This window comes from Gopherus flavomarginatus, chromosome 1 (genome assembly GCF_025201925.1).
Source record: "Gopherus flavomarginatus isolate rGopFla2 chromosome 1, rGopFla2.mat.asm, whole genome shotgun sequence".
NCBI classification, from domain to species: domain Eukaryota; kingdom Metazoa; phylum Chordata; order Testudines; family Testudinidae; genus Gopherus; species Gopherus flavomarginatus.
This window is the reverse complement of record NC_066617.1, coordinates 93021706-93047491: the sequence shown is the minus strand read 5'-3', so window position 1 is coordinate 93047491 and position 25786 is coordinate 93021706. Positions and strand designations below refer to the sequence as shown.

Sequence of the window (25786 nt, the reverse complement as noted above, 5' to 3'; positions counted from 1 at the left end):
GTTCTTGGCTACCGGGGAGAATGGATTCACCGCTTGCCTGCTGCGCATTCTCCTCCTCTTCAAAATCCTTCTCCGTGTTCCATGAGACTACCCCCCTTGCCGGTGTCCACAGACAGTGGTGGGATAGTGATAGGGTTCCCCCCTAGAATGGCAGCTGTTCATAGACATGGCATGTGTGGGGCTCTGACCTGGAGTGACTGTTTGCCTCCTTTGTCTTTTTGTAGGCTTGCCTCAGCTTCTTAACTTTCATGCAGCACTGCTGTGTCCCCCTGGTGTAACCTCTGTCCAATATGCCCTGTAAGATTTTGGCAAATATATTAGCATTTCTTCTTCTGGATCAGAGATCTGCCTGAACAGATTCTTCTCCCCACACAGCAATCAGATCCAGTGTCTCGCTTTCGATCCATGCTGGAGCTCGTTTGTGATTCTGGGACTGCATGGTCACCTGTGCTGCTGAGCTCGCCACGCTGACCAAACAGGAAATGAAATTCAAAAGTTCCCGGAGCTTTTCCTGTGTACCTCGATAGTGAAGTGGAGTTCAAAGTGCTGTCCAGAGCGGTCAAAATGGAGCACTCTGGGACAGTGCCCAAAGGCCAACACTGTTGATTTGTGTCTGCACTACCCCAAATTCAACCCAGCAAGGTTGATTTTAGCACTAGTCCCCTCGCCATGGAGGAGCACAGAAGTCGATTTTAAGAGTCCTTTAGGTTGACGGAACAGGGTTGGTTGTGTGGACGCAAACATTTTTAAATTGACCTAACGCGGTTAAATTCAACCTAACCCCGTAGTGTAGACCAGGCTTAAGTTGTTTCTACTTCTAACTTAATATGCTCTCTCATCAGTCCAAGGGACATCCAGTGTAGTCAAGTATTTTAGGCTTGATGTAAGTTAAAGCTTTGCCTGCATAAAGAGAGGAGCTTGTTAAGTGTTGTGAGCTCCACATTTCAGGTCTCAAAATGACAAGTTCCACCAGCAAAGATTGGTGGGCAAAGGGAGATTATAAATTACAAGTGAGGGTTATGAATGATAAAGCAAAGTACAGGTGTTGTGACACACAGTTTCAGTAGGTTTGCTCACAACTGCATAAAGCATTTTTTGAAAGAAAGATTGTACTTAATTCAAAATCTAGCCAGGTGCTTCTTCCATGAGGTTCAGTGCAATAGTCCCTTCCCACGAGCTATGCACAGCCTTTCCCTATCTGCATTAATACAAATACCAGATCACAAAAAGACAAGTGTTTTAGTACATCAAACATTTATTGTTTTCATGAGACACACTGAAGTTTTCCCTCTCAGCAGGAACCCAACAAGTTGACTCTACAGGGCACAGGGTGCAAAACTCCCATAAAGTATATGCAGCAAAATACCTTTTTGATAACCCCCTTGCAGGAAATGATCAATCAATCTCACTGCAACTAAAAACACAGTATTACAAAATATTTACAAAAGACAACCAAAATAGAACATAAAAACTTAATTACCAGGTGTGTGTATGAAATGTTGCCAATGAATTTCCAGTACCTCAGAAGTTTATTCTAGCACCCTACCCAAAGCATTCGGGGGGTGAAAAGGTTCCAGTGGGAGTGCCAGACTCACTCGTCTTTCAGTACCAGTGTCCCGCAAAATAGAATAAAGACCCAAGAAAGGTTCCATCATAGTGTCACTTCTGGATTTTAGTCTCCTCTCGCAAAGGGGACGGAAGTGGCAATACTGGCTCTGAAAGGAAGGCCCCCACCAGAACCTGTCTGCAGTGGTCTCTATTCTGAGCCTGTTGGTAAATTAACCTGTGGGTAGATGGAATATTCCATCGCACAACACCCCCTCCCCACACACACTGAAAATGGGGTGGAGGAGTGGTCTCCTTCAGTGACTGGGTCTATTACAGGAAATACACCTTCCCAACCCCCTCAACAGTAGTCTGATTTGAGCTGAGCAGGTAGGAGAGTTGACCAGGATGAGGATATGTCACAGTAGCCCCTCCATTTCCTTCATGAAGGCTTCATACACATCATCCTTAGTCTGCACAGAGACAGGGGCAGAGGAGCCAACCTTAGGGGTTGCTTTGGTTAACTGGAGAGCTGGCTCATCATCATGTTTTCTCTGAGACACAGCAGAAGCCCCCTTATTCTCACGTCGCACTCGCAGGGCAGTGGGCACAAAGCGGGTGATCTCTGCTTTGGGGTTGGTAATTTGCGGCTTGGCACTGATTGTGGCCGTGGCTTTCTTCTCAATGGTAGCTCCACTGGTGTCATCCGCCTTGGGGCGCTGGATTAGACTGGGTGGGGCACTCAGCACCCCTGGGTTTGGAATGGGAGCCGGCGGGAAAAGGCCTGGTGGAGGCCCCAGAGGTGGACGCAGCATGCCCGGACGAGGAGGAGGGATACCTGTGGACAGGGGGACAAAGTTTGAGCAAGCGGAAACAGCACTTGGAAACAATCCAGAGAAAACTCGTAAATTAGAGGCAGGGCCCCCATGTTAGAGTAGCAGTCGGTAATCTTACAAATTGTTTTCAAACCCTGCAGCATCAGATTCTTCCTGATGGAGAACAATGTGTACACACATTTAGGAAATTCTAGCTATTGGCCTTGTATGGAGGTTAAGGCCCCAGTGTATTCCCCTCCCTTGAATTCCTATATATATATATCCAGTGCTAGAGCACAAGGGACAACATCCCATCATGTGTATGAGAATTTCAGAACTATCAGCAGCATGTGACTAGTGGGGTGTAAATAGTCCCTGCTTCAGGAGTGGACAGCTGCAGGGACTGTCCTTTTGTTCTGTTTATATATAGCCTAGCGCAATGAGGTCCTGGTCTATGACTGGGGCTCCTAGGCCCCAAGAAAATACAAGTAATAATGCAAATTCTAACAGGGAAGTCAATGCAAGAGGCAATCTGGAACAGTTCTGTGATATAGCACAATGAAAACAAACTCTGACATAACAGGAATTCAGACCTCCAGGTACAAGTCTGCACAGAACAGCAGGGACTTAGTCACTAATGTTAAACAAAAGTAACAACTCCAAGAGACCTGCAATGGAGGGGAACAGGTTACGCCGCCCGATGCCGTGCTTGTAGTAATGTAGCGTGAATGTAAGCACATAAGTAGCATGGGATTGTCTGAGGCCAGGTACTGGGAAAGAACGTTTCCCCATACCACATGTACTAACTCAGGCACCAGTGGGAAGGTTTAAAATGAAATACACATAATAAGGAAGCAGAAAATTTTACCTGGTGGTGCTGGAGGTGGCAAACGAGGTGGGGGTCCACGTGGGGGAGGGCCGGGTGGCAGTCCTGGAGGTGGGCCTGGTGGAGGGCCAGGGGGCCGGCCAGGTGGAGGCCCTGGTGGTAAGAGTCGTGGTAAAGGCCCACGCAGACCTGGCAATCCTGGCGGTCTCAGGAATGGAGGAGCCCCTGAAAATATACACCCAAAACAAAAGCTACTTAACTCATGGGCATAAAAACATAGCACCATGTAATATCAAACACCACCTGATTAAGGGGAGCTGTCTTCAATATAAGCCAACCCTCTACATAACTGATCTTCTAGGTCTTATGGTTTCTTAACCCCTTAGACAAAGGCTATGTCTATACTATATGTACAGATATTCACGCTTGCTTTCACTGAGCTAGTGGGTATAAACAGTAGTGCAGCCAGGGTAGCATGAGTAGCAGAGGTATGTCTGACCCATGCTGAGTATATATCTACCAGTTTCAGGCAAGTTTGTACTCAGCACAGTTCATCCCTGCCTCTACTGCCACTACCTACCTTTCCATAGCTACGCTATTATTTTCTACTAGCTCGATGAGCGCTGGCACAAATAAGTATTTGTGAGCAGGAGAATCACACCCCTATCTTGTAGTGTAGGCACACAAGACCAGCCAATGTGGTGTCTTGGCTGGTCAAGCGAAGTCAGTTCTCTCTCTTCTCACCACAATCGTCCCTTCTGTTATCTTATAGCAGAGGCTTCAGTGCTGAGCTGTATTCCCAAGAACACAACATGCTGATGTGATCTTTCCAGTGGGCAGATATTTGAAAGAATCGCTTTGACAAGCTGGTCCCTGAACTAGAGTCATCAGAGATTTCCCATTTGAAAAATATGTCAAGATTATGTTAAAGCCTATAAACCTGTCATAACGATATTACCAGATTTTACCCATGTTTTATCCATTCTGGTAGTGCCTCTTTGGCAATTGTGAAAGCCAAGTATCAGAGGGGTAGCCAAGTTAGTCTGGATCTGTAAAAAGTGATGAAGAGTCCTGTGGCACCTTACAGACTAACAGACGTATTGGAGCTGACGAAGTGGGTATTCACTCACGAAAGCTTATGCTCCAATACTTCTGTTAATCTATAAGGTGCCACAGGACTCTTTGTAAAAGCCAGTTACTTGTGAGGATTTTATGCTTTCTTCTTGATGTAGCTGTGCAATATATTATGATGGAGGGTATTTTCTTCCTGATCCCAAGTGGTCATCAGCTTTTGGCTTGAAGCATAAGAACTAAACCTGGGCAGCCTCACAAATCTTAGGGACTGTGACTGAAGAGATCACTGCTTTTATAAAATAAATAACTTTTTGGAAATTTAATGAGTTAATATACTGCAGTATCAAATTCCACAGTTGCGTAAAAGAAGTGTCCTTTCCTCTACTGTGCCAACATCACAGATTGGTAAAAGGAGAAATCCTATTTCTCCTATACACACAGTGTTTACCAGACATTCAAGTGCTCTGTGTTACACCACATTACCAAAACACTGTATTCTAGTACCCATGCTTCCTTTTCTTGAGGAATCTGAAGTCCTACTTAGCAGCTGTCTCAGAGACTCTCTCCCCACCATGTACTGCAGTGACTCATTAGCTGTTCTTTCAAATGTCAACAATGCCTGAATTTAAATAACTGAAGATAAGGACTTCAATGTAAGGCCTTTACTCTGGAATCTGCTTCCCCCACTGTCCTGGTAGAGTCAGACTCCGTTGATTTCACGGAAACAGTAAAGGTGAAGGGCTGTTGTGGGTTTGGGTTTTTTTTGTTTTTTGTTTTAGGGAGGACGAGAGGAGCAGAAGTGAAGGACATGCCTTATGTTTACTTATTAAAATCATATTTGTTATTCATTGTATGTGTGCACAGGAACAGCAGTGGGCTCATGTTATATATTGTTCTAGATGTCCTCACTCTATCAAAGCTAATATTCTTTTTAATGAAATTAGAGGGCTAGAGAATGGGTTAGAGAGATTTTCATTTTTAACCTAATTAATGCAATCCAGTTCAGACAGGTAGTGACCAAATCACTCCCCACTGATCTGTGTGAAATAAGTTGCTGTCTCCCTCCAGTTCCTGGTAAAATAGGTGTTTACATTGCAAAACCACCATCAGAACAGGCACCAGTTGGCCATCTGGCTCACTAGGGAGGCCCACTACTGAATAAGAATGTTTCCCTTTCCTGGTAAGGGTTGAAACACATTCACAGGACAGTTTCAGAGAAGCCTGCACTGCTACTATAGCTGGTCAGGGAATAACAAGCCAACTCTTGGTCTGTAGGACTGGGACTGGAACCTAACGCCTTTCAGCAGCAGCAAGTTAATTTAAACAAAAATAAGCTATGTGTTCACCTGGTGGAGGGCCAGGAGGAAGACCAGTAGGTGGTCCTGGAGGTCTCAGGGGAGGGGCAGGAGGTGGTCCCAGAGGGGGAGGCCCAGGCATGGGCGGTGCCTGTATCTGAGTCGGAGGAACAGGCTGTGGCGGTGGTTGCTGCTGTTGCTGTGGCTGAGAGGGTGTAGTAGATGATGACCCAGTCTCTGTATGAGACTCCTCCTTGCGTTGCTGCTGTGGTGTCTCTTCAGACTCAGAATCATCTTCATCCTCCTCTTCCTCCTCTTCTGAATATTCCTCCACTTCTCGCCCCTCCTCAGGGATTTCCTGACCTGAAGAGACAAGATACATTTATAAGCACCATAGGAAAACCTGAGATGGAAGATCACCTCTCCCCCACACACACTAAATAGTGATGAGGAAGAGGGAAGAAACTGGCCTTAGTTAGGTAGTATACAAAACAGGGAACAGGAACACAGTACAGCTCTCACTGGTAGCATGGAAGGCTGTGTCATCATAACCCCTTATTTTCAGGGGCTAACAATTCCTTTGGGGCTGAAATTTCTCTTGCGTAACTTCACACAGCTACAGTTTGGAGATTTTTAGAAGGAAACCTGTGGGAAATTGATTTAGCCCTTTGCAGTAAAAAAAAGTTCATTTTTTAAAAAAGGTGATTTTATATGAGCAGAGAAGTGAAACAGCTGACACTTCTAAGCTGACAAGTGCAGTTCTTAATGAGGAAGGAAAAATGAGCTCAAATTTGGAGAAAGACATTAGTATCGATGAAGTTAAGAGGTTGCCTTTACACATCTGCAGAAGCATCTTTTATGGGCATCTTAATCCTGAAAGGCTTTAGAATATTGAGAGCATAGTAAATTTGCCTCAAGAGATAAATTACTTAAACAGCAACTCAGTTTTAAGTTCTTCCCAGCTGATTCCTCATCTTAAGAACAGAAATATTAATGTTTCATTAGTCTTCGTTATTTTTATTAGGGTTGAGAAATGAAGCAAGCAAAAATAAAAATTTTTAAAAAGCTACATATTTTGTTCACCAGCTAGAGAATCTATGTTCTCACCTGCCATTCGCAACATCATGGCCTGAAGTGGAGTCAGTTCCTTCATGTTCTTTTTCTTTTTCCTTGACTTCCCAGGCATGTCAGCAAACCGCACACTAAGTCCTGCAGAGATAAGCACAGGGAAAAGGGAGAGATTAAATGTATACAAGAAAAGTTATCATTTGATGTGGATAGTAAATTAAATATCCCATGACTCTTCAAAATAGTAAGAATGTTAACATTGGTGTTATTTGCTGTATTACATCCTGCTAACCCAAAATTCCCATCAGTTTCAAATAAATACATTGTTCCTGACTTCCACTCAAATAGCTAAATGGATGATTGATACTCTCCTACAGTGAGTGAAGTAGTTTCTGTCTATGATTAGCCTGACATTCAATAAGGTATCTTGTACTGTTCTTTTGAAAAGTGTGGTGACATGGAACTAAAAATTACATTGTGGATTTCATTGTTTCTGACTCAATGCTCCAGGTCAAGAGAGACCGAGAGAGAGAGAGAGTGTGTGTTTTAACAAGACAGCTAAATTTGAATACTAACGTAGCAATCTCAGCCTGAGATCTCAAATTTTAGCTGGGTGCTTTCTGACTCATTTATCAGCAGTAATAAAAATTCTATAATAGGAACTTGGGTAATAATTTAGTTAGTGAAGCCAGAACAGAAATCAGTTTGCTCTTCTTCCAGCCTCATGACCACAGAACAAACAGAAATAAGAGTGTCACTTTTCAGGCTATAATGAAGTGGAGTTCCCACCGCACAAACCTGATTTCTTGTCTTCACCCTCCCTTTCATTGTCATTGTCACGATGCAGGAATTCATCACCTTCGCTGTCTGCATCTGATCTGTCGCTATCACTGTCATCACTACTGTCATCATGCCTGTCTTGATCCATGTCCTCAGGATACCCTTCATCTTCACTGGTACTGGAGGCATCATCATCGTGCCCTCGCTGACCTGAGAACGAGAGAGCAGAATATCAGGAAGCAAAGCACACCAGGGTGGAAGAATGAGAATATACGTCATCTTGGGTTTATTTCTATAGTTACAGAACCCCCATCCCAGACAAACTCCATTCCAGTGAGGAAAAGACATACATTGTCTAGCATTTATCCTTTCAGGTCCTAGAGTTAATCAGTTCTATTTCTGATAGAAGACAGTAATTTCATTTCACTATCTAGGAATGGGGACAGGAACAAAAGGGGGGTTAAAAAAAACTCTACGATGGAGATCTTATTTGGATTAGTAACAAAACAACCTCAAACAGCTATCACCATTGCTTGTTTTTTGGCTACTGAACAATATCTGCACCCTAAAATTCACCAGTTCATTTCTGTTTATCCATTTCTACTTTTCTGAATTTCTCTGGTCACTCTACTTTGGCGGTCCTGCAGGAAGTAAATGAAATTGGAGGGTCTAATTAGTTTCCCTTCTGGTGCTACTAATCCTACAGGTGCTAATGAGAATCACTTTGGGTGGGAATGAAAGAACATACACAACTTTTCTGAATGATGCCAGCTGGGGAGATTTTAAAATGCAGGATCCCACAATCTTGCAGCCATGAACCCTAGAGGGAGATTTCTCTCCCATTCAACAACATACTAGTGTAAAACCAAGTATTTGAAAGTTATAACTTGAAGCTTTGACATTTGATAAGTAAATGCAACTGATATTAAAATAACTGACTTTAGATTACGCAGCATACCAGCACCTTCCAAGGGGTTTAGGAGCATACCCATTCAAATGAAGGACGCTATCTCCAAAACTAAAGGGGCATGCACCTGAGACTTTTGTTCACAGAAGTCTGAAATGGAAAATTATCTATCTCCCAGTAGGGTAGTTTTTCAGATGGTTTTGTCCAATCAAATGATAGAAAACCCTATCATTTCCCTTAGTTAAATCTCAGACTAGAGAATAATTTCCTATTAGCAGCAAAGACTTATTGATATCCAGTCTCATTTTCCCCCTTTATTTAATTTCATTCCATTCCACTTAACTATAACCATCTAGACAGGTTCTTCATCTCAGAGGATTCTACACTCTTCTAACACTTGCAAATTTATCTTATCTTAGTTATCATTTGACCAAGCTATGGAGTTATTTCAATCTTTCATAAGAAAGAAAATTCTCTGTGAACCTACAGAAACTAGTCTCAGATCATACAAGTCTGCACATTCCCTCACAATTAAGTCATAATGGCAATACCAGTGCACACCACATTCACTGTAAAGAGAAGAGAAGACAGAAGTCAAGGTAAATCTCCAGTACAAGGATAACATGAGGACTGGGACAAAGGAGGAGCAGCTTTTACCTATGTCAGGACTGTAAGAAATCTCTTCCTCTCGCCTCCAAGGGGCCATCTCTAAAGTGAAGCCTACTTTACGGCCATACATCTGTAGGACCTGAGGTGGGGGAGGCCCTGGAGGAGGTCCAGGGGGCTTCCGACCTGGAGGTAACCGTGGAACACCAAGTCCAGGAGGTGGAAGTACAGAAATGGGCCGGATTGGAGGGCTGGAAATAAAAAAAAAATATGTGTGAAGGAAAAAAAACATGAAAATCTGTCCCAATTCCTCACGATCACCTTCACAGCAACCGTTTAGACAATGATCCAGATGTCCCTGTCCTAAGTGCTACGAAAATACGTTAGAAATTTACAAAAACAGAGTAAGGCATGGTGCTTGCCCAATGAATTTATGAACTGACTCAAAAAAAAGAGGTTACCAATTAAATGTGTGAGGGTTTGGAGACACTGCTGATGGACATTAGAGATAAGAAAGCTTTATGGAAGAAACAGGCTTAAAGGAAGACAGAAGGAGAAGATTAAGGACACATGGGACCTGGTGCAAACATAGGGGCTAAATGAAGACACCATGAAGCTGACAGAAATAAAAGGATGCTAAGTAATCAGTAAGAGGAAAGGGAGTAGGAGGATGTGAGAGAGAGAGGCCAGATTAAGAGGTTAAATAGAAGCTTGAATTTAACACAGCAGCAAACAAGAAGCCTATGAAAGTATTTAAGACAAAAGGGATATCACAGTGAGAACAATGGGAGAAGAGAACTCTAGCAATGGAGCTTAAGGTGGACTAATGTGCAAAAGGAGATATGCAGGAAGACCAGAGACACTTATCAGAGTCAATATGAGAGATGAGCAAGGCACAAAGAAGGGTTTTAACTACAAAAACAGAGGGGAAATACATACAGAACTTAGGATTCATCACTCCCTCAGGACTTCCAATTCCTTTCTCCCAAACATCACTTCTATCAACAAACACACCCACCTGCAATTCATGGGTGTTCACCATTTATTACCCCTCCATGACACTTCCCTCTTACCCATAGGCTGATGTTTTCTTGAGGATAGAAGGTGGTTGAGCCCCAGGTAGGGGGATGTCCTGTATAAGGATGTTGGAGGGGGCATGAGGCATGTCTGGCAGGGGTATACTCTCCACCTCAACATGTTGTGCATTCTGCAAGAAATACAAACAGCAAGCAAGTTAATCTCTTAGGAGGCAGAGGGAAGAGGATCATGTGCACACTCCACACTTTATAGAATATAGAGGGTAGGAAGTCAGTTCCTTCTCCCTCATAAAAATGGTTATTCAGAAGGATGTCTGTCCAACTAGTATGTCACTCTCTGTGTTAGACCCCTGAATAAACATTTGGAGAAACAGATCACAAGCATAAGATAATTAAGGCTTCCTTGGTCAAAGGTAACACACAGAGCTCAACTAGCTGAAAACATTTTCCCATTCAAATAATCAAAACCTTATCAAGCTTATATTCCCTCTTAAGACACTTAGCCCTGGTATACACAATAGTTAGGTTGACATAAGGCAGTTTATGTCAACCTATGTCAATGTACACACACTACCACCTTGCTCCCTCCGATGTAAGCGTCCTACTACACAGACATAACTTCACCTCCACAAGAAGCATAAGGCTTAAACAGGCGCAGTTAGGGCAAGCAGATGGCTCTCCCATCTCAGCTGAGCTGCTACTCAGGCTCCCTGCCAGGCTGCTCCCGGGGTCCTGACTCCCCGCTGGGAGCCCAGGCAGCTGCCCCGCTTCCAGCAGAGAGCTGATAGCTGAGAGCCAGGGGTAGCCAGGCTTCCAGCAGGGAATGGAGAGGCAGGGATGGAGCTGGTGGGGAGTCTGTGGGGCAGCCAGGCACTTGGTAGGGAGCTGCAAGTGGAGCTCGGAGCCCGGCTCTGCCTTAGGTTGGTGGAGGCACTCCTGGTGAGGACGCACACCACTAACTGAAGGAGGGTATTGCAGATATGAACCACCACAGTAATTACTGTAGTGGCTGTAAGTCAACCTAATATAGGTCGACTTAAGTTTTTAGTGCAGATATGCCCTTAGTTCCCAAACAAAGATATACTGCAAGCAAGAACACCATGTCCTTCCAGAGTATCTGGGAAGCACCCATTATAGCAGGGGTCAGCAACTTCTGGCACACAGCTCGCCAGGGTAAGCACCCTGGCAGGCCGGGCCAGTTTGTTTACCTGCTGCGTCCGCAGGTTCAGCCGATCGTGGCTCCCACTGGCCATGATTCGCCGCTCCAGGCCAATGGAGGCTGCAGGAAGCAGTGCGGGCTGAGGGATGAGCTAGCCGCGGCTTCCCACTGCGCCCATTGGCCTGGAGCAGTGAACCATGGCCAGTGACAGCCACAATTGGCCGAACCTGTGGACACGGCAGGTAAACAAAGTGGCTCAGCCCACTAGGGTGCTTACCCTGGCGAGCCACATGCCAGAGGCTGCCGACCCCTGCATTATAGGAAGGATTTATAGCTGACTGGGACAGAGCTTAGGAACTCAGATACTACAGCAGAATAACAGAAACGCTTATAGATAAATGCTGAGAGACACTCATTACATGCATACAGACTTAGGAGGGTATTAAAACAAAATTAGCATTATTCATGTTACAAAAGACATCTCACAAGCCAGGGTATGCAAGATAGTAAGGGCTTCCATTGTAAAACCATTCCAAAACCATCCTTCCCTGTAACCTTCCGAGAAATAAAATGTAGCGTATCACAGAAACACTGAGGACATATTAATGGTTCATCATGTTGTCCCTGCTAAAGTACTATGACTGAGGAGGCAGCCAAGGTCCATGGTACGCAGTTTGGTACCAAGTATAGAACCAAGTATAGAACAATGTTACCTTGACAGCATCGAAGTATTGGCTGAGCTGTGATCTCTTCTGCTCATACTCTACTTCCAGCTTGCGCAATTCTTTGTAGATGTCAGGATTCTCCTTCTCGTAGAGCCGCAGAATTCGCTCGAAGGTCTCACGCAGCTTCTTACGCTTGTCCTTCAGCACCTTCTCGTTAAGTTGCGGCTGCTGTACTGGGTTAAACTCTGATCCAGGAGAGTAGGACCAAGGCAACAAAATTCCAAAAAGGAAATTATAGGACTTGCAACAGACGCCACGATTACCCAGTTGCATATACTGCACACATATTCAATATAGCAACCTCTGGAGACACTAACAGTGACTATCTGGAGACCTGATGGAAAGCTGATTCAGAGCCTTAAAGGGGTTGTCTCCTTTTACACAGCCATTAGAGACAATATGCACCATTCCTATCCTTTTGTCTTTCATAGGAACGTCTAGTCATCCAATATTCTCCAATATCCAATTACCTTGAAAAAGTTCACCATCTATTCCCATTCCACGAACCATTTACCAACTTCCTTCTCCAATCCTTCTAACAAGCAAAAGCCAGTATTTAGCAAAGTTTCCACAGTTACAACCCACATAGTCACTCCATTAACCCCTAAACCCATCTTGTCCCATCTCTCAATTCTCACCTCCCATCTTACCTGGACCTTCCATCTCCCCTCTCACCCTAAATGCAAGTCCCTCCAGATGGTACCCACTCACCCATCTCATCCAATTTTTCCATGTCCCGAATTATCTGTTTGGGATCTTTCATCTTAAGTACAGCTGCCCGTACCATCATCCGCTGCTTCTTGTTCTGAGGTCAGAGAATAAAGAATCAGGAATAATGTTGTTTGTTATTCTAGGATAAATACGGAGACAGATATAATCTATATCATCACATTTCTCTTTGTAATTCAGGTTTCCGGGACTTCTAAATGTGCTCAAAGAACTCCCTCAGAAAGAGAGATAAATTAATCCATTCTTTTCAAAGTGCTTCACAAATGTTAATCACTCCACACCACCCTGTAAGGTCCATTTTAAAAGTGAGTTAAGCAATGGCTCTGAACGTTTCCAGACTACCGTACCCCTTTCAGGAGTCTTATTTTGTCTTGCGTAGCCCCAAGTTTCACCTCACTTAAAAACTACTTAGAAACTCAAACATAAAAATACAAGTGTCACAGCACACTATTACTGAAAAATTGCTTACTTTCCCATTTTTACCATATAATTATAAATCAAATGGAATATAAATATTGTAATTACATTTCAGTGTATAGTATATAGAGCAATATAAACAAGTAATTGTCTGTTATGAAATTTTAGTTTGTACTGACTTTGCTAGTATATTTTACGTAGCCTGTTGTAAAACTAAGCAAATATCTAGATGAGTTGATGTACCCCGGAATATTTCTGTGTACACCCAGGAGTACACGTACCCCTGGTTGAGTTAAAGTACTTTTGGGTATTCCATATACACTGTTTCCCTGCACTGCCAATTGTTGTAAAATTAGTCTTTTTCCTCCTCACATTTAAAAATGTTTCTCCCGTCCCAGTTGCTTTGGAAAAGATCCACACAAACAACAGGGGGACACAAAGTGCTATAAAATGAACAGAGTAAACAAGGAAGAAAAAAAATCTTGAGTTTCTTTTCCCTTCTATTTTAGGTATTACAAGTAGAAGTTTCAGGTTAACAAAATTCAGACAAATGTGATTTAAGTTGACAACATTCCTTTAAATTATTTGGTCAGACAACATTTTCCACAGAAAGAAAGTGACTCCTGAGGAGCCAACCAGAAAGGCTGGATTCTACCTATTGTCTCAAGTCTAACAGTTGGGAATGTGATGCATATTAGAGTGGTGCTAGCCAGGTGTTCTTAGTGATGGTAATAGTGTCTTACCTTCTTCAGCTCCCTCTTCCGGGCCTCCTTTCCTGTAGAGGAGAGAAATGACTAATTGAAAAAGAAGCAAATATAGTCATAATTCTTCCCTTGGGACTACTGGAGTTCTGTTTTTTAAAAGCTTGTGATTTAAAAGCCAAATTTTATCCACCCCCACTTTCACAGTCTCAGATATTTCATTAGAAACAATTTCATACCCATTTATAGAAGAGGGAAGGCGATAGATGGCCATACTGGCAACCCCACTCCTCCAAAAGCAGAGATATTTCTATATACACACACCCCTAACTGATGTAACAAGTTCTGGAGTAAGCAGTCTTTTTGAAAAAAGACTATGAATTTAATGCTCATTAAATGATTAACACCCTAGAAACTGAAATATGCATAGAATAGAAAAAAAAATTTTTTAAATCTACATTTCGGACAAACTTAAAACATTGCTAATCATAACCATCTGAAATTATTTCATAGTGAGAGTTTATCTTTTTGCTTGTTTCAGAATCTTAGTAGTTACATCAATGCAGGAGGAATAGACGTGTGTAGTCTTGTTTCCTCCTCTAACTACACAACGCTTGTGGAATCTGACCTGACTCCCAACCAGCTTTCATTCCCATCTTTATCTCATGAATTAACCATGCTTACAACAAGAAATGTAGTGAATACTTACGGGCCTGGTCTGTAGGGTTCATGAACTTCCCACTCTTGGTGGAGGATGTTGATCTCCGCCCCATTTTGACCAATTATCTTTATTGCTTCAATAAAATGGGGGGAAAAAAAGACACCTGAAAAAGAAAAAGCCACATCACACGCTGTATATAGTAGTTAGCATACTTCTATTCCTCCTCTTCCCTCCCCCCACATTAGTGCTTGTTTTCTCAGAAACTCAAAAGTCTATTGCCTCCCTAAATCCCAGCTCTCAAGAATGTGCAGAATGCCACTGCAGACTCAGGCAAACCTACAAAGCCGCACAACCACACCATTTCATCAGCAAATGACTACTGCATCTCATTCATTTCAATAATCAAATGAAAAGTATGATGTTTGTATTTACTAGGGTTTTGCACACTTTGTTGCCTCTGTTATCAGAGTAGAGCCCTGCAACTCAACCTAAGCCCAACTAGAAGTGTCGGGCCCAGGTTGGGTGTGAAAACAAACAGACCCTCTTGGGCTCATGTCTGCTTGGTGATGGGGTCAGCACAGCAGCGGCTGCATGCTCTGCGCCTGGTGGCCACCACCACCTTGCTGCGCTGTGTGAGCTGCAGAGTGAGCATGCTGAAGAGTTCAAGTGCCTCTCACTCTGCAGCTTACACAGCACAGCAGGAGTCGCTGGACAGCAGGAGCATGGCCCACAGCTGCTGCAATTCCAACAGCCAGGGCAGGAGGAGAAGACTAGTGCTGATTCAGATTCGGGGTTGGGTTGGAAAATGACTCAATCCTCCAGGGCTTTGTCAGCTGGGTTTAGGTCTGATTCAGGCATTAGGCCTGAGCAGATTTGTAGGGCAGAGCTCATTGCAAACACCAGGGGCTCCTTCCTCCCTCTCCCCCTGCACCAACTCCTTGTACGCCATCATCTCATCCCTCTCTATTTCAGGGACTCCCTGAAACACTGATCATTACAAGATCTCCAAGCGTCAGTCAATCCTCCCACTGCAGGGTCCTCCAGACCCTCACCAGGGGTTCAGTGTGATCTCCCATTTCACCCCCATGTCAGGGCTTGTCCCACATTCCTCCTTCCCTCATAACAAGAGTCCCTCTTCTTTCCACACTTCTCCACTGGCCTACATGCCAGTGTCCCCCTACTCATGGCTCTGTGTCCCCCTACTCTCCCCCCTTTATTACTTCTCTTTGTTCTGTCTGGGAGATAAACCATTCAGGATGTGAACATCAGACTCTATTGGGATGATGGGCAGAGAAGAAACAGGGTATTGTTATGTTGCAAGGTGCTGGCTTCATCAATGAATTATTTAATCTGTAAACAACTACAGAGGTACTTGAAGCTGTGGGCAGCTCTGCTAAATCAATGGCAGGAGCTCTGCATATCCTCCCACTTTCCCCTTCTCAATTTCCTCAAAATCAATACGGTTCTTCTGCCCATTGATATCTAGAACATTCTTTGAAATTTTAGAATTGATCCGATGCAATGTTCAAAAGTTATTGTGTTCCATTAAACAACCAACCAAATGGAAACATGACATCCAGTTGAATCTAAGGCTGCACAAGCTCTGTGGTCCTGTTACAGCCTACCACATATACCTCTCTGCACACTCTTTCCATACATCCAGTACCAATCACCTTCCTATCACAGGGGTACCAGTTTACCGTCTGTCCTCTTTTATGTGAAGTCTCAAAAATGTGCATTGTTGAACATCTGGATTTAGAATTTTTCTTCATAAATTGTGTCTCTAGTACAAAGTGCGAAGATCTGTCACCACACTAACCTTTCCTCTTTTTATTCAAGTGCTCTAATTTCATTATCTAGAGCTATAAAGTCCTGTGGCACCTTATAGACTAACAGATGTATTGGAGCATGAGCTTTTGTGGGTGAATACCCACTTCATCGGATGCATGTCGGTCATCCACCTGACAAAGTGAGCATTCACTCACAAAAGCTCATGCTCCAATACGTCTGTTAGTCTATAAGGTGCCACAGGACTTTTTGCTGCTTTTATAGATCCGGACTAACACAGCTACCCCTCTGATACTTGGAGCTATAAAGATATGGATATGAAGAATGTGTAATGAAACTTTTAATCCACCACCATATAATGATAATTATAACACATGATTGCCTTTAAGGTACTGAGAAGTGCACTAAGGTGGCATTATGTGCCTTCAGTATGTTAGCAGATTGAGCCATTACTGAAGAGCTAGGAATGACTGCATTCAATATACTGTTTAATTCAACATTTGTAAAATGCATTTATCTGTACTGTCTCGTTATAAAGCACTATAACAGCCATGTGTACAACTAAAGCAATCTAGCTTTTGAGTTCACTGATAAAATACGCTCTCTCTTATGGATAGTTAAGGCAACATGAGTTTGATTTCTCATTCTTCTTTCTCTAACAAAGAACGCTATGGGGTGAGGAGTTAACAGATTTATACCTCTCACAAAAAGGTCACATACGTTACATTTTTCAGGTATGTAATACCGAGGTCGCCTCCCCCACCGTCCCGCTTCGAACACCCTGAGGACACCAGATCCTTGGGTCATTATCGTGTTCGCAGCCTTATCTTCACCTTGTCTCTGTGCAGGACAGTTAGGTACAAGACCCCTCCATGTACAGACTCCGGGCCTGCAGGACACGAGGTCCGAGCCAACAGTGAGCCTGAGGCAGGGATGCGGTTGGGAAACAAGCCCTTGCGCTGCTGACCACAACCGGCCTGATATCGATACCTGCCCCTCCCCCCAGTTATCCCGCCCCCGCCGCCTGAGAACTTCCCTGGCATCACGGCTGCTTCCCTGCAGAGCCGCCGGCCTGGGTGCGCCGCCAGGCGGGGAGAGAAGAGGGGAAAGAGAATCCCCTCCCGCTCCTGCAGCTCCGCGATACCCACCCCGGGGGATCCCTGGGCTGCTCCTCCCCCCCTACCGGGGGGCGGGGAAAGACGAGCGCAGGGAAACAGCCCGGGACGCGCAGGAGCACCGCGGGCGGTTGGTCTCTCAGCCTGCTCCGCTACTCTCACTCCTCCGCCTCGCTGCGGGGCGGCAGTTTCTACGCTGTCCCCTCGGCTCCTCGCCTCCTCGGCCTCGCCGCCATCTTCAATGGTCGCCGGCGGGACGCGCGCGCCACTTCCGCCCCGGAACCTCCGGTTGGGCGCAAGAGCCTTCGAGGTGCCGGAAATCGGCAGCCAGAGCGTCGCCCACCTCGGGCCGGTCTGAAACAGACCTCCTCAGGCTCTATGGTGCGGCGGCGGGAGGGAAGCCCACTCACCCGAGAGGAGGTCACGTGACGCTGCAGCGGAAGGGGCGGTAATAGCGAGGAGGGGGCGTGTCCAGGCTCAGGGGAGGCCGCGAGGCTGCGCGGGCCGAGAGGCTCCGAAGGGCTGGGGGCGGGACTACCCATGTCCCACCCCCTGCTCCCGTGGTCGCCAGACTGCGTCACCCTCTCTGAGCTTCCTCCACTTTTCGCCCCCCGCCCCGCCCCTTTGTGATGTCACCCGCCCTGCTCCCAGCCTCGAGTCTCGCGCGGTTTCTGCTGCCGGGCTGTGCCCGGTGCCCCTGCAGCCGGTGGGGAGTCTTTGCGGTGCGCAGCCCCGCTCTCCTGGCGGGCGTTCGCGGGCTTAGCTGAGCTCTCCGCGTCTTCGGTCCTGCGCACCAGGGGAAGGTGCTTTGGGTTTGATCCATCCAGCCCCGAGCGGCAGCCGGGGAAGGGCTTGTCTGCACCTGAAAGGCTGCAGCGCGTCAGTGTGGCGACGGTCTGCGCCCATAGGAGGCGATCTCCTGCCAGCGTAGCTAATCCGCCTCCCGAGGCGCTGGGTCCATGGGAAAATTCTCCCATCGGCCTTGTACTGTCTACGCTGGGCGGTGGATTTTCGCTCTCCCAAGTCACAGCTGGGTCAACCTAATTTTTTATTGCAGACCAGGCTTAAATTTCAGGCACCGAATAGGCCTCCTGCAGGTTTCCTGCACCTTCAGTCTCTCTCTTCTCTGCTCCTGCTGCCTAATATGTCCTGTCCATTTCAGGCCAGCACTTCCAGTGTCCACCTGCTGGTTTTTTTCTCTTGCACCTGGTCCAGGCTAAATGTAGCTGCATGTAATATTACCAACTCCTCACAGTCAAGAATCTTGAGTCAGTTCTCCCCACCCACCCCCAAATCTTGAGATTGGTTTAAAAATCCTGGGTTCTTTTTATTTTCTTTATAGTTTTTAAACTTTATGCTGCACTTAAATAACTTTTCCATCCTTTCCTCCAAAGCCATGAGCACCGGAGCCTTCTTTGTTTTAAAGCTGAAATTCTTACATAATTCCACATTCCCAGGTGCTAGGACTTTAAGAAAAGCACCAAATGTTACAAGTGTTGGCAGTACTGTTATATGGCAGGGTGCTTTAAACACCAGTAGCCACTTGTACTCTGATCTGCATGGGGGTTCTCACCTTTGCTGCCAATATGGAAGCTGAACTAGTAGCAACATGGGGGAAAAAATTACCAAAAAATAATATTTCTAGTGGTTCAACTGTAATCTCTATCCTTGTTTTTGTTATTTTTTTAAGTCCTCTCTCAGTTACTTCCAGTCTCTGTCACACACCCTTTCCCGCTTCTTCATTCTCTCCCAATGACTTTTCCTTCCTTTCCTCTCCATCCAGGGTTGGTCAGAGCACAAATTTTTTTACAGCCCTGAGCATCATAGCTAGGTTAATGTCAATTTTTAAGTGTAGACCAGGCCTAAAAGGAGACTTGATTATGGTGAATTATAACCTTCATGGGGAGAAAATACCAGGTACCAATGCTCTTTAATCTAGCAGAGAAAAGTATAACAAGAACCAATGGCTGGAAGTTAAAACCAGAGAAATTCAAATTAGAAATAAGATGCATGTTTTTAACAATGAGGCTGATAACTTATTGGAAGATGTTTGTTTATATCTCTTTATATCTTCTGATCAAGACTGGATGCAAACACAAGTATTAGGTTTCTGTGCAGGTGAAACTATGTGGAATTCTATAGCCTGTGTTACACAGAAATTCAAATGATGATTTAATTGTCCCTTCTGGTCTTGAAATCTGTGAATACATTAATCAAACTTCTGGTTAAGCATCTACAAGTCCATAAACTTTTTCCAAGTTGTTTGGTCTGGGTTTGTTATGAAAACAGAAATTCTAATTTCAGTTAAGCTGGACAATAAGTATAGCATTTTCTCTCAGTTATTTTGATATTTCAGGTCTCTGGAAGTCACTTAAGTGCATAGGCAGATAATTATTGATACATGGAAAATATTAATCAAGATTTCTTCCCTGAACCTCAGGAAATATTTGGGAGAGGTCGCATTAATTTTGGAGTGAAGTTTCAGGTCTTGTACATTATCAGAACCAGTCTGATCTATAACCTAATCAAATATATATTTAGCTAAAATTAAGCTGTGTGGTCAGAAGTGACAAAGTCTGATGGCTGTTTAGTTGCCTGTGTGAAATGAGGTGGTGATCACTCAGTTGTGTTCCTGCTGTACAAGTGCCCACGTCATAAAAGTTGCCATGCATTTGGGGTCCTAACTGACCCTTGGCAGTTTCACCAGGCAAGCTAAGGACTAAATGAGCCCTGTGAACAAACACCTCTATAACCCTTAAAAGTGGTCCTGGTGGCCTTGTGACACTTTCCCGTGGCAGATGATGACCCACTAAGCAGCCAGAAGAACAAACACATGGTACTGGCAAGAGGACTGGGGAAAGCAGACGTTTTTTCCTATTTCAAGAAACATTGTTTCACTTGCAGATGACACTTAAAAGGAGAAACAGCTAGGCTGCTTCTACTCTGCCTTCTCTTTATTCACTCTGATGATTTGCAGGCAATTGAGTGCACACTTCCATTTTTAAAAAATAAATTCAAACACAACTGTAAATAATATGTAAGTGGGAGGTTGGTCCCACTATTGTGGGGAACTTTCCAGGCTTATATATTACCTCAGTGGCATTGGCTAGCAAAAGGATCTGAGTCCTCGTTCCCACTCCCTTTACCCAGAGGCCTGCCTGACGTTGAGGACTCCCCTGCCACTCTCCTGTGTGGCAGAGTCCTCGTAACCGCAATAAGGCTGGGCCCAGGATTCCTGGGGGGCTTAACCCCCAATCTTGTCATGGTCACTTAGAACAGGAGCTAGGGTGTCTCTACTCCAGGGTGCTCTCTCTCCACTGGATGCTTCCCCAACCAGTGATCATTAAATATAGTTCAAGCAAATACAATGTATTAAACAGCAATCAATTTAAAAAATAAGGAAAATGGGAAAGGTTAAAGGAAAACATATAACACCGCTCTGTGGCATGGGGACATCACAAACAGCAGTCTCTAGCATATAAAGGAAGTTCACAGTCTTTTTCCTCACATGTGCCAAGCCTCCTGCCCAGGCCCTGGCTGTGCTGCAGGGATGCTATGGGTTGGACGCTTGCTCTGGCAGTGACCACACGCCCTCAGGCTCTAAATGGCAGGCCCTTTCTTCCCAGCATTGCCCCATGCCGTCAGGGTTATGATCCCCCTCCAAGTCTGGCCTGTCTCCAGCTCCCTGGGCTGCTTTTCTGGCCCCTCTGGCTCTGGTTGCTGCAGCTCTCCTCCCAGCACAGGTTAGGGTTGCCAGGCATCCGGTTTTGGATCGGAACACCCAGTCAAAAAGGACCCTAGTGGCTCCAGTTGATGGTGCTAAAAGTCCAGTAGGGAGCACAGTGGAGGCCTGGGGCTAAGGGAGGCTCCTGGCCTGCCCTAGCTCTGCATAGCTACCAGAAGTGGCTGCCAGGTCCCTGCAGCCCCTAGACCAGTGGTTCTCAAACATTTTTTTTTCCCCCCAAGGACCACTTGAAAATTGCTGAGGGCCTTGGCAGATCACTTAATGATTTTTTCAAATGTTGTTTGTACCGTTAGCTAACTACTGAAAAACACTTTGGATAAAAACACTATATATATAAAAAAACATAATAATAATTAACATTTTTTTGTTCTAAATAAAAGCACACAACTCATATTTTAATATCAGAAGTCTTACCTTTCTACTGCGATGGATGTATCCTCTCCTTCCCACTGCAACAGCCCCTGAGCTGGGGCTGGGAAGGAGGGAGCTCTCTCTCCAGCAGCCGCAGCCCGTAGAGCTGGGAAAAGTTGCCTTTTTCTCTGTGCCGCAGCCCTGCACATCCCAAATTTCCCCCACCCCCTCTTCTCACCCCACTGCCCCCTCCCACCTACTCCCTATTCCCACAAGACCACCACCTCACCTAGGGCTGATGCAATCCATTAAGCAACCTAGGCAGTCGCCTAGGGCACTAGCATTTGGGGGACAGCATTTCGGGTCCTTCAGCGGCGACCACAGCGGCCGGATCTTCAGCCGCCCCAGTTGTCGTCAGCATTTAGGCGGAGTGATCTGGGGCAGTGGGGAGCAGGGAGGGCCACCTGCAGCAAGTAAGAGGGGGCACGGCATGCAGGGGAACCACTTCCTGCCCCAGCTCACCTCTGCTCCGCCTCCTCCCCTGAGCAAGCCGCTGATTGGCACCGCAAGCCTGGGAAGCGGGAGAAGTGGAGCAGCGATGGCATGCTCGGGGAGGAGGTGGAGCAGAGGTGAGCTGTGGTGGGGAGCTGCCGCAGGGGGGCACCTCACAGGGGAGGGGGGGAGCTGCTGCAGGGGGGTGCCTCAGAGCAGAAGAGGGGTGGGGAGCTGCCATGCGGGTGCCTTAGGGTGGAGGAGAGGGAGGAGATCTGCCACAGGGCTCGGGGAGGGGGGCGCAAGGTGGAAGTTTTGCCTACGGTATGAAACATCCTTGCACCCGCCCTGACCTCACCTTACATGTGCATCTTCTCCATGGTCCAGGCACCTAATTAGTGGAGCCACGCCTGCACGGCTCCACTAATTAGGTGGGTGGCCCTTCATTCTCTCACGTGCAGCCGCCATGGGGCACACAGAGGAAACTATCTGCAGACCACAGTTTGAGAACTTCTGCCCTAGACACATGGGCAGCCAGGGATGCTTCGTGGTGCACTGCCCGCACCCCAAGGACCAGCTCCACAGCTCCCATTGGTTGGGAACCACGACCAATGAAAGCTGCAGGGACAGCACCTGTGGGTGCAACGGCACTGTGCAGAGCCTGCTTGGCCACCCATGCATCTAGGGGCTGCAGGGAACGGGACCCTGCACCTGAACTCCCTTCCACACTCCAACACCCTACCCCATCCCAGAGTCCCCTCCTCCACCACAAACCATTCATCCTTGGCCTCACCCCAGAGCCCACACCCCCAGCCACCTGCCCCAGCCCAGAGCACCCTCTTGAACTCCAAACCCCTCATCCCCAGTCCCATCCCAGAGCCTGCACCCCCAGCCAGAGCCCTCACCCTCTTCCCGGATTTCAACCCCCTGCCCCAGTCCAGTGAAAATGAGTGAGGGTGGGGGAGAGTGAGTGGGCATGGGGCCTTGGAGAAGGAGTGGGGTGGGGCAAGGACCTTGGGGGAGGTGTCAGGGGAGGGGCATTTTCTGGATCTCTCTGGCTCTGGCCAGGGCAGCTCTGCTCCCCGGCTCCTCCTCTCTCCTTATCTCAGCTCCACTCTGACCCAGGGGCAGTTCCAGCTCACACAGAGGACGGGATCCCCCTTCCTCCTGACTCCCTCATTAGCCTGCCCATGCTGTCAATCACTCTGACTTGGAGCACTGACCTCTCCCCATTGTCCCTGAGGACTGTCAGTCTCCTGATTTCCCCATTGACCCTTCCCCTTTCTTTTGGTACTGGAAGCTAGTCAACTAAAACAAAAAAAAACACCTAAGTTTTAGTAAGGAGCCAACAGTCCACTTACATGTAACCCTTCTTTCCCTCTGAGTTGGCAGCAACAAGGGCCGGGTTTTAGTATCCAGGGGTTCCGTTTCAATAACACAATGCAAAACCAGCTTGAGCCCCCATCCAGTGACCTGGGAAAATCTTACACACACCCCTGGGCACTTCGAAGAGGCAACACTTCCCCTCTCACAAGCACAGAGTCTCGATGTAGCACAAAAGGTTTAATTACATGAGATAAACAACAAGCATTAAATTGGGAAAACACCTCAACTAGAGTTCATAGACCAAACCATGAGCAAAGACCCCCCACCAGGAAATTGGGCCATGTCCTTTTTTCCTGGGCTCTTGAGTCCAGCAACCCCCAAATCACCCACAGTCCCAAAAGTCCCACAATCCAAAAGTCTCTGTCCTGGGTCAGTGCAGCCCCAGAGTTAGAGAGTCTATCTGCAGAGGTTCCCCCACCCCAGCCTGGGTAGAAAGGGGCACCTTACGTGGTCCAGGGCCAACTGCCCTGCCTCTCCATGGGGTTCTGCTTCCGCCTTCTCCACTCTGCTCCTCCAGCCGTCCTCACAAACTGCTCCGCTCCGCCAGCCGCTCTGCTCCACCAGCTGTCCCGTGATCCACTCCAGCTGTCCCCGCAAACTGCTTGGCTCTACTCTGCCAGCTGCTCTGTTCCACAGTATAGCTTCAGGCTCCCCCACTAGTTAGCACAGTACTCAGTGCTCTCAGCTCAGTAATTCCAGCTCTTTAGTGATTTCAGCTCATAGTAGGGGAGCCCCAGTGCTAGTGCACTATTAGCCCAAAGTGAGTTCAGCTCAGTAACCTGTATCTAGATTCTTAAGGGAATACAAAAAAATCAACTCTGATATTCCACAGTGGAGAGAGGAGTGGATGGAACTGTTGCTTCTGGCTCACACAAGGCACCTACACCACCAGTCACAGATGGATGGATGCCTGCCTGCCTGCCTGCCTTTCTCTCAATTCACTGGGTTTTGGAACCCATGTCCCTTGTCTAGCAAGTGTCACTTAATTTATATTGAGACATCTCTGTCATAAAGTAGTCTCATAGTTCCTCATTCACATAATCCGGGTGTTGGGTGTGCCAATGCAAATACCTAAAATTCCTTTTCACACTCCCCATAATTCACCACCAGATGTCAGGGTAGGGCTCATCCTGACTCTGCTTACATACAAATAAAAATAACGGCCCAAATTATACTTTTGTTATATTTCGAAAGAAGAATTTGATAAATGTCTGGGCTAATTTACAGTTGACTATCTGCAAAGGCCTATACTTTAAGAATTAAGATTAAGATTTACAGATATATTTGTGCACCATGAGCTGGGAAGTGTATGGTCACATCCGAACATTCCAAACTAGTCACATTGAAATAAGGTGCTATTGGGCTATTAGGAATACAATCCTGTCCTTGCTTCTTGGCTGTCTATGAGCTAAGATCAAGTGTGAGTAGTCTTTAAGGCCATGATCAAGTGTCTTGATGTTTTTGGTCTTTTAGCCTCAAGATGAAAACCTTGTCTGTGCCTCTGGGACCTTGAAGTAAAAACATTATCTAAGTTATATTCCTATCATCTCCAGAGACAGGGAAGAGCCTAGAAGATGTAAAAGGAAACTTAGTTTGACAGCATCCTGTCTGGCAAGAACTCACTTATCAATAGACACAGCTGGAAAACCCTTATGTCTGTACAGATGTAATTGTAAAATACTCACTTCTGTATTGTTTTGTATGTTTATTTGCATGGTCTCTGTCTGATTCTGTGATTGTTTCTGTCTGCTGTATAATTAATTTTGTTGAGTGTAAACCAATGAAGGTGGTGGAATATAATTGGTTAAATAACCATGTTACAATATGTTAGGATTGGTTAGTTAAATTTCAGTAAAATGATTGGTTAAGGAAGGAATAGCTAAGCAAAACTCAGGTTTTACTGTATAATCTGCAGTCAATCAGAAAGAGTGAGGGAATGGGAACAGGGACTAGGGGAATTGGGATCATGTTTTGCTAAAGGGGGAATGGGAACAGGGGATAGGAACAGAGACACAGGCAAGGCTCTGTGGTGTTAGAGCTGGGAAGGGGGACACTAAGGAAGGAAACTGGAATCATGCTTGCTGGAAGTTCACCCCAATAAACATCAAATTGCTTGCGCCTTTGGACTTCGGGTATTGTTGCTCTCTGTTCATGCGAGAAGAACCAGGGGAGTAAGAAGGTGAAGGAATAAGCCCCCTAACATTGACTTTCACCTGTTTCAAGGTAAAGCACAAGGTTCCTCCTGTCTGGTTTATCTGCATATACCTCTGTGAGGTAGCTGCCTCCTCTGGATCATGCAGGACTGCTGACCTGCCACAGGTCTCTGTGAGGTCACTGCCCCCATGCTCTGTATTCTGTGGGACAGCTTGCCTCTGATAGGAGTAGTTCACAGAGATGAGCACCCCCTTCTCCCTTCTCTTTCCCTAGTGGATTTGTCTTTTCTTCTTTCCCACCGTTGTCAAGGAAATGTAGAAAGGTGAATGAATGCTTTTTGTCTTTACATGTTAATAATTTTTACTGGGATTTCCTAATGGTTTATGGTGGTTTGTCCCTTCCCGATATAG

General features: G+C 45.9%; 2 protein-coding genes across 2 annotated transcripts in view; one reads left to right on the top strand and one right to left on the bottom strand.

The window, feature by feature from the left end:
- LOC127052068 (histone H2B 8-like) overlaps window positions 1-16942 on the top strand; it is a 42613-nt gene extending 25671 nt beyond the window's left edge. The window contains exon 4 of the transcript XR_007774674.1: window positions 16868-16942. The gene's annotated coding sequence lies outside the window, so the exon portion shown is untranslated. The remainder of the gene's footprint in view (window positions 1-16867) is intronic.
- WBP11 (WW domain binding protein 11) lies at window positions 1236-14566 on the bottom strand. The gene is made up of 11 exons (XM_050953959.1): window positions 14394-14566; window positions 13727-13758; window positions 12549-12642; window positions 11826-12022; window positions 9990-10123; window positions 8968-9167; window positions 7422-7613; window positions 6663-6764; window positions 5607-5918; window positions 3229-3411; window positions 1236-2383 (listed from the first exon to the last, which is right to left on the bottom strand). Exons 1-11 carry the CDS (start codon window positions 14455-14457, stop codon window positions 1965-1967), a joined length of 1929 nt encoding a protein of 642 aa, XP_050809916.1. The 5' UTR covers window positions 14458-14566; the 3' UTR covers window positions 1236-1964.
- Window positions 16943-25786: the final 8844 nt, after the last annotated feature.